The 9548-nt window shown below is 37.9% G+C and overlaps 1 protein-coding gene across 1 annotated transcript; it reads right to left on the bottom strand.

Moving 5' to 3' along the window:
• Positions 1-858: 858 nt before the first annotated feature.
• bzw1b (basic leucine zipper and W2 domains 1b) lies at positions 859-8033 on the bottom strand. Its single transcript, XM_081367965.1, has 12 exons — positions 7715-8033; positions 6373-6445; positions 4822-4998; positions 4642-4736; positions 3997-4062; positions 3780-3915; positions 3597-3706; positions 3001-3171; positions 2763-2909; positions 1448-1586; positions 1246-1368; positions 859-1145 (listed from the first exon to the last, which is right to left on the bottom strand). The coding sequence occupies exons 2-12, from the start codon at positions 6434-6436 to the stop codon at positions 1111-1113; spliced, it is 1263 nt and encodes a 420-aa protein (XP_081224091.1). The 5' UTR covers positions 6437-6445; positions 7715-8033; the 3' UTR covers positions 859-1110.
• Positions 8034-9548: the final 1515 nt, after the last annotated feature.

Genomic DNA, 9548 nt, shown 5'->3' on the forward strand with positions numbered 1-9548 from the left:
TCATCCCAGAGTTGCTGTGATAACAGATCCATAAACTCAAACCTGCTCGGGATCAGCTTAAATTTAAGCAGAGGTGATATTTAAAGTGTCACAGCAACTACTAAAAAGTAGAGAACATACATTAGGGAACCAGAGACGATAATAAATGTTAAATAATTTAAAACAAATGTGTAGTCCATCATAAGACAGCCATTTTTACTCGGAGAGATTTATCAGTTTACCTAATAATTTTATTGGAGTCTCTGATGTAGTTAGTCTGAGACATGCATTCATTTGAACAGCTGTTATTGGAGTGGCTTGATGCAGTTAACCATTAAAAAACTTTATGCGGAAATTGGGAATCATGTAACAGTACATTTCACTTAATTCCAAATAATGGCATTTTATCACTTGAATCTCTAGAGCGAAGAAAAGTTTGTCAGATGTGACGCTTCATTACGTTGCTGTCTTGCCATCAGCCAATCACTGCATTACCCAATCCATGATCAGCATCAATATATCTTCTAATCTCAGACAATTTACCCTGAGATTTAATCAAATCTGGCTAATTTGAAATGTTTGTTAAAAAAAAAATAAATATAAAATAAAGACTGTCACTGGCCTGGCAGCAGAATACAAGTTGACAGATCCGTGTGAATGGGGATCGTTTGATGTTAGCTGTACGCAAGTGAAAAACTTCATTTTTAGTACATCATTGTCATGTAAACAAACCCCGAGCTGTTCAAACTGAACTGCAAGTCACTGAATTTAACTCATTTACTATGAACTAGATAAACCCGACCAGTCCAGTCACATGACCTGGTGCCATTTTGTCTTCCTAAAGGAGTTGGAAACTTTAAAGAACTACTGAAGCAGGACTTGGACTATATTCTTTATTTTTCTAGAATCAAGTCAAAATGAAGATAAAAAAAAAGTCACACTGCAAGTACACATCCAGAACAAATCCAATAACATCTTAAAAATATCTTATAAAACTGAGCAGTACAGAACAAATCAAGACTTTAAAAACAGTTCTGCAAGTTAAGCCCTTGAATGATCTGGACCCTTCAGCTTCAAAATACAAGACAATATTTCTGGCAGTAGATTATTCCAGGACGAAGCGATCTGGCTTCAGTCTCCGTCCGTTTCCTCCTCAGACTCAGACTCTGAAACACAGGAGAGACTCACATCAAATATGAGCACCAAAGGAATCCAGAGGGAGATTTGTCCTTGAAACCCTCATGTTTAACTGGGACGGCTGCTCACCCTCTTCTGCGCTCTTCAGCCACTCCACGAACTTCTTCATCTGCTCCAGGAAGAAGCCTTTTCCTTTGGCCAGATGGGCTTCGGTGTACCACTTCAGAATGGCCTCTTCACTCACAACATTCACTGCAGGAGAATCAGAGGGTTAGGAGCGGTCTAATGAAGCTCTTCAGGAGCACTAGAGTCAGCATTAGAGGAGCGCTACCTTTATAGAGCAGCAGAACGATCTTCTGGAAGGCGTTCATGAAGTGGATGTTGTCGTAGCAGTACTCCTGAACCCTCAGCAGAAGCGTGAGCTCAGACAGGCCCTGAGTGGTGAAGGCCTTCAGGAGAGGGCTGTGTTGCTGAGGGGAGAGTCAAGAGGATGCTCAATATTAACAGGTTCATTGGTATTGACCCAGCATAGAGAATCATGTAACATTTGTTCTCAAATTATCAATTCTGCAAATTAGAGGCAGCATTTGTGTCCTGGAAAAACTGAGCTTTTTGAAGATGCTCCCGAACTTGAAACACTGTTTGCTTTGACATACGTTTTGTACCGATAAATCAAGACAGAATTTACTGTCTTGCGTAGAATTTCACAGAATGTCAAATTTGAGGAATAGATAAAAGCAGGTCCGTACACTTGAATAAAATTGTGATAGATCAGTCTGTGAATTTGAAACCATAAAGAGACTATTCAAATATGAATCTGTGTGAATTAATGGCTTCATGTGCCAAACTCACATGATGCTCATATAAAGGCTGAAAACACTGAGTGTCAGACGTGTGGTACATGAAACTATTCATTCACACAGATTCATATTTGAAGTCTTTTTATGGTTTAATATTCACTTTGAGCATGTTACGGTTTCATTTGAGAGTCATATCAAACACAGAAACTCAAAAGGTCTTCAAGAAATTGTGACAAATATATTACTGATGTACAGCAGAGTTTAGCTAGATCTCAATGCAATAACGTTATTACATTTCTTCCATGTTTTAATTTCTAACAGTAAAGCTCATTTGTGCAGCACTTTGACAAAAGTGGTTTGATATCATTTGATTAAAAGAAATTCAATTGTTTTATGCATTAACCAAAATTAAAACATTTCTGAAAAAAAGAAGTTACGAATTCAATTTGACATTATTCATTTAATTAAACCATTACAATGGAATTCAGAAGACTAAAAAAAAAAGAACTTGGTAAAACCGAAATTTGAGGGGGGAAAGTCCATATGGCCGTAAGAATGTAATTTATTAAACTAATAAAATGTACAAGTTTCATGATTAGACAAGCTTTTTGATTGCTTACAATTTAACCATAAAAAAAAACCTTTGGAATATAAAACTGATTTCACATGGCCCTACAAAAGAATAATATATCTGACATCTTTGTATCATCTCAGAAATATTTTATTGTGTTTTATTAAATATTTAACGTGGACTAGAAGCATTTGGAAAAACTTGAGTGTGGAGAGACGGACGTTCTCAAGTGCATCCCGAATAATGTAGATGTAGCTCGATAACCCTCTCCTAACCTTCAAGTGTTTGATGGACTGCTCAGCGACCAGCTCCTCTTTCTTATTCCACTCCATCAAGCTCATGATGCTGGTCCACATGATCCCGATCATCTTCTGCTCAGAGATGCTGCTCCGCTTCATCTCCTCCTTGCAACTGGAGATAATCTGGAGGAAACAGATCAGAGGTCATGATTTTCTCTCAACACAGATTCTGAGGCAGAACGCCAGCGGCTCGAGCAGAAGCGTCTTCACGGACCTCAGTAAAGGAGACGCCCAGAGCCATCTGCTCCTGCAGCTCTTTCTGGAGCTCTTTGCGAGCTCCTATCGACTGCCGGTTACGGGAAAAGTCAGAGAGCTCCTTCAGCCCAGCGTCAGAGAAGTACTTGGAGAAATACTCATAGCTGCGCTTGTTCACCGGGAACAGCTCCTGCAACACAACACATTAACAGGTCGAGATGATTGCCATAACAAAACGGGTTCACTTACATTCACACACTCACTCTGATATGCTGCACCTTCAAAGTTCAAACAGACTTTTTGCACAGTTACACTAATGTACAGTTACATTTTAAAATAGAAGTCTATTTTTAATATGTTAATTCCTTGCTATTTTTATGCACCAGGAAAAATTCCTAGTACATGTTTTAAGTCTTGTCTGAAGTCGCATGTTTTTAGTATGGCTCTTAGAACTGATCGAGTACACAGGTTTTAATTTTGTGTTTGACTACGTAATTGCCATGTTGTATTATCTATGCAGGTAAAGCACTGTCAACGGCAGATTTAAATGTGCTATAGAAATATGTTTTGTACTCTTGTTATTGTACTTGCTGTTTCTGATGCACTCAGACTCACCATCAGCCGGTCGTCCATGCCGACCTTCCGCAGAGCGCAGGCCACAGAGTTAATGTCCTTCTCCGTGATCCACGCTTTGAACAGCTTCACAGCGAAGGCCGGAGACACTCCTATTTAAAGCAACACCACGTTTAGCATAAAAACTAGCAAATCAGAGAAAACCTGAGTGTGTGTCAGACGTACCTTCTTTTACCAAGTTGTCATTGAAGAGGCTGCCCAGGATTGAGGCGGATATGCTCCCGTTAGCCAGTAAGATGCCAGTAAGCATGGCGAGCTTGTTGCGCTCGGACTCACTGAACCCTTTTAGGAACAGGAGCAACTGGGGAAGGAAAAGGCACAAACTTTAGTCTTTGGTCTTTAAAAGTCCAAATGTTATAGGCTGATATTGGATTCAAGTTACCTTTTTGATCTCCTCTTCGAAACCCTTTTCCAGGTACTTGTAACGCCGGATTAACTTGTTAAAAACCTAAAAAAAAAAAAAAAATACAAATAAACAGGAAGTCAATTTGAGAACATCAAGTATTGGTATTAAGATGCTTTTTGGTCGATCGGATCATAAGTAGACGAGGGACCGAGGTTTACCAAGTTTATACGTTTAAATCCCGTCTGGCTAAAGTTCTTCCAATAATGTTCACGCATTAGAAATCAGGAATGGTGAGGGTCAAATGAAGACCCAAGTTTGGTTTGAGGAAAAAAAAAAGACCATGCACTAAGTTTAAATCCCGTCTGGGTCAGATTTAGATTTCTTCCCATAATGTTCACGCATTAGGTCAGTAGGTGGAGAGTAGACCGTGTTTTGTAGCTGTTCGAAGACATTCGATCACATGCGTTTACACTATGAAAGCAATCCGGTCGAATGCGTTTCCACTGCCTCTGGAAGTGGTGAAAGTGGACGAGCTTGAGACGTTTTAGACCCTGTTTACAGCTGCATTTAGTGTCGTCCCACTTGTGATCCAATCAACTAAAACATCTTAATACCAGCTGTAAACAGGCCTAAGACACATTATACATCTTGACCCACAATCCTAACAGAGACTTCACATACCTGAGCGTACGCTCTCATGGTCTTCACATCTTCTTGTGCGGTGAAGAGACAGAAGTTAGTCCGAGTCATGTCGTCAGATATGGCACCTCCCGGAGCTGACGGCAGATGGAAACACTCTAGTTAAAGACTATAATTCACTGCTGAAACTAAGCGGCTCACAAGAGTCAAACGGCCTCTTACCCAGCATTCCACCAGCCACCAGGATGTCAAACAGGGTTTCTGCATAGCGCCGATAGTCAAGCTTGGCACCAGAGGAATCTAGGAACTTGGCAACAGCCTCCAAATCAGGGCCAGTTTGATTTAGTCCTTGTACAATGTGTTCCTGAAACTGGGTAGGGTCAAATCTCTCCTTTTCATCTGTTCAAACGGAAGAGAAAGCAGAAGAGAGTGAGTAGTGGCGTCCAATGACATGCCTAGATCTCAGTAACCGTGAGGTTCAGAGTAAAGTCCAACGACACTAAAGCGGCACGATTAATCATTTATAGCCTACATAAAAAAAAAAATTCTAAATGACAATGAGTCACTAGTGTTTATTAACTTTGACAAATCACAACAGAACACTTAAATCTATAGAAGCTCGTTTGTACCACCAAAAAAAAAAGAAAGTTTCTCACAATTTTGACTTAAAAAAAACACGCAATTGCGACTTTTACAATTCTGACTCTCGCAATTGCGAGATGCAATTACGTTTTGTATTTTTTATTCAGTGGCGGAAACAAGCTTGAAGCTTTCAAACAAATCTGTGTTGATCTAGAGAAAGCAGTGAGACCATCTAGCTATGAAACCGTCTTTTCGACAGTCGTTATTTCCGCGTTACAAATATTCATATCACAGAAGTACAGCATAGAAAGTTTATAGTTTGGAAAAACTAAATAAATCACCTTTTGAACTTTATATCATCGTTACTGAAGCATCAATAACACTAGACCAGTAGGTGGCGACAAGTGACTTTAATTAGGCATCAACATTTAAGGTATTGTGGAGGATTTTCTTTTCCCAGGTGGATCAACAAGACGATTGGTCCTCCTAATTGTCAATCATTCTGATGATATGTTTACGGTAAGGCTGTCGTACGTGCTCGTCCCTAGGTAGTTTTCGCGTTCTGCACATGCGCACTTTCAGGTGTATATGTGTGGTGAGCTACGGTTTCAGCCATTCATTGAAGCTCGCCTTTCTCACCGGGTTTTTTCAAAATGTCTGAGGGTCGCAAGAGAAAAAGTGTCTACGAATTGTATGACAAGAGAAAGGCCTCTGAAGAAAGCAGCAAGACCAGAGTGTTTTTGGGAGAATATTTCACACGCTGGCATACGCTCAAAGCACAGGTTGGGCTTCCCACTGATGCCTCAGTCGCGAAGTTACTACTCGACAGGTAAAGTTTGGCATGCTATTTGGAGAAATCCATTTAAAATCACTGCTAGTAAAAGTTGATGTAAGCTATGATCAGCGATGCTAGCCCTGGCACAAGTCACGCACCGCGCAGACACGGTAAACATCTCAATTTGTCTAAACTAGGCTTGCGCATGCTCTCTCGTGCCCACGTTAAGGCGGTCCCTCTCGGGAGCAGGTGGAGTGTTGCGCATGTGCATTTTTTCAAGAAGTGGAGCGGGCGGCTCTTTCCTGAAATGCTGGAAAGTCCTCCACAATACCTTTCACACGCAACTACAATTGTTATTAAAATCTGATTCGCTAAAGTACAAAATTGACAACTTTTAAATACAAATAAAGACAAACCTCTCTTGCGTGTCTTGAAACGCTGGCCTGTTAGCGTTGGCTTCTGCTGCTTTTGAGTACTCATAAAAGATACCTTAAAAGAAAGAACAAAGTTTGAAGTTTACAAATATCATGCTAGGTTTAGGTTCAGTCTTTTCTACCTCACAGTAGGCTATAGCCTATATATAGGCTTTCTATAGCATTCTTTGGTATATTTATAGTAAAACACTTTAAGCAACACTTGATCCATTGATAAACTCTGCTTATATTGTTCTCATTTGTAAGTCACTTTGGATAAAAGCGTCTGTTAATGAATAAATGTAGTACATTTCTATAAAAACAAAAGTATTGGTATCAAATGTATAGTTAGGATTTAGACTAATGTTGTGGCAGCTGCAATCAAAATGAGCAATTGACCTTTGAAAGTAATGTAACGCTTCAAATAAGCTGCATGTGGTATATTACGCCAGTAGGTGGCGACAAGCGATCATACAAAAAAAAAAAATAATTCATGTAAACTAATACATTCTTTTAAAATACACTTATCAATAACATTTTAGACCGTTATAAATACTCATAACATTAAATAGAACATTTTGTCAGAACCTCATGTAAACTACATATTCTGTTTGGTTGTCTGCTTTGATTTCAGACCCGTGGGAGATTGTGATCTCTATTCTAAAAAAAAAAAAAAAAAAGTTATTGAGTCCGAAATTAATCTTAATATATTATATCTGGCATTCAACTACTATCAGTACTTTTCCTGATCCTGAAATGTTTTATTTTAAAGACGCACTCCTCGACCAGTGAGCGAACTGCGAAGTAAGCCCCGCCCCTCTCTAGCTCCGCCCCCTTTCCGCGAGACTGCGGTCCTGGATTGAGGCATGATGATCACTAGTATTCACTAACTGTAAAGCACCACCAGATGATCGTTTGCAGCTCATTTGTCTGCAGCTGGTTTACGTGGCACACTCACATTCGTTCAAAAGAGACTCGCTTATAGTAAACACACAGTTTCGCATAATTAAAATGTGTTCCTTTAATTCAGTTGTGTTCGACAATCACTAACGTTAGTCTTGTGTCATGAAAACACTCTGCTCGTACGATACATTTATTTTTAGAAACTTCATTTTATATTTTAGAAAACACTAAATAAGGGACAATAGTCTAGAAACACAACTCTTTGTCCATTCTCATCCGAATCTGGACAAAACTTAAATCAAATTCCATACTTTTCCAAACTGCGTAGGTACCTTGAAAACTCAAAATGTCTTAAAAATGGCTCCCTGGGTCAATGACACGAGAATAAAAATGAAATACGAACAAGGTTTACCATAAAAGACGACTTTAAAGCAAAACTTACCGAAATACTTGAGGAAAGACAACTGTTTCCGAAGAGTAACCCAAACAAATGTATAATGGCGAGCACACTTCTTCACACGCGCTGAGCACCACTTAATAAAGGCTGGACTAGTCCATTTGCAGAGGGGGGATCAGTGACGGGGAATACGGAGGAACTGGATAAAAGCAACTAAATGGCTATCTTTTATCCGGTTTATTTTAGGTAACTTAATAATAAATTTGTAAGCTCACTAAGTAAAGAAGGTAATCTTAATATTGTGAACAAATATTATGTAACGTCTAATTTGCATCCCCCTCTAAACATAATTCGCTCCGTTTCCGGGTTTTGTAATAGTTCATGATTCATTTGTTCCTTCTGACGTCACGTAAAGAAAGAAAGAAAGAAAGAAAGAAAGAAAGAAAGAAAGAAAGAAAGAAAGAAAGAAAGAAAGAAAGAAAGAAAGAAAGAAAGAAAGAAAGAAAGAAAGAAAGAAAACGAAAAGGCTAAGGTTAATGTTTCTACACATTCTGGATAAAAAAAATAACAAAATCATATTTTTTCAAAGATGGAGGTGTCGTTGTTGTTTTTTGTTTGTTTGTTTGTTTTTTGTTTTTGTTTTTTGTTGTTGTTGTTTTTTGAAGAAAATGGAGTTCAGATTTTAATATATATATATATATATATATATATATATATATATATATATATATATATATATATATATATATATATATATATATATTTATATATATATATATATTTATATATATATATATTTATATATATTATTATTATTATTATTATTATTTATTCAGAAGCCCAAACTGAGCAAAAATATGCAGTGTGGTGCAGTTGCTGATATTTATATGTCCAAACAGTAAAATCAAATTATGATGTGATCAGATAAACACCAAATAGTATCTTAAGTGTTTAAATTTAGACTTCTTTGTATGTGGCCAATTTAAACAAAAAAATCTGTTCATAAAATATATAATATAAATTACTTATAACTTATAATATAAATAAAGTAAGTGTTTTCAATTTTGTATTTAAAATCTAAGCGAGGCAGATGATGAACGCAGAAGAAAAGTATAGGGCCTATGACCATATGTACACTACATTCTGTTGTATACAGTACATTCAGTTATCAGATATTGTCCCAGAATGTACTTTACTGTCTCAGATTCAGAGTTACGGCACAAAATGCGTCACATCTGGCAAAAGTTTTAATCTCATGCTGTTGCGCAACTGTTCCTGGACCAGAATGTCCTTCCCAACACTTCGCTGGGTCACGTGACCGAGACACATACAACTTGATTCCAGTAACTGTGTCTGAAGTCCTGAAGTCTGAATCCTTCAGCTTATGCAGGACACAGCTGGTTTAACATAGCTCATGGCAGTTTGTAGGCTATGTTTTGTGTGTACATGTGCGTAAAAAGCCCTTCACCGTCTCCTTTAGTGTTTGGTGTCGTTTCTGTATTTAAGACTAAGTTCATGATACATGTGACGAACATCATCGACCACAGAAGAAGAGCAAATAACATGAACATATAGCCAAGCCGTGTCAGAGCATATTGGACAATTTATGGCTTGAGTTTTTATTTATAATGTTTGTGTTGTTATTTCATGTTTCTATATTTGTATTAAATCATGATTAGATCATTTATGTAACAGTATTATAACATTAGTACATTAATAACAATAATGTAGTCTGTTTGTAATAGTTGTGATTTGCTGTTTTCTTTAGCACCAGCATTTACGGGGTTAAAGCTGGTGGTTCAGGAAGTGCCATATGAGTAAATATTAGTGCTGCGTAGCTGCTGTTACTGCCATTACTGCTGTCCTGTGTCAAAGCCTT

The sequence above is a fragment of the Scardinius erythrophthalmus genome, assembly GCF_964197995.2.
Source record: "Scardinius erythrophthalmus genome assembly, chromosome: 6".
Classification (NCBI taxonomy): Eukaryota; Metazoa; Chordata; class Actinopteri; order Cypriniformes; family Leuciscidae; genus Scardinius; species Scardinius erythrophthalmus.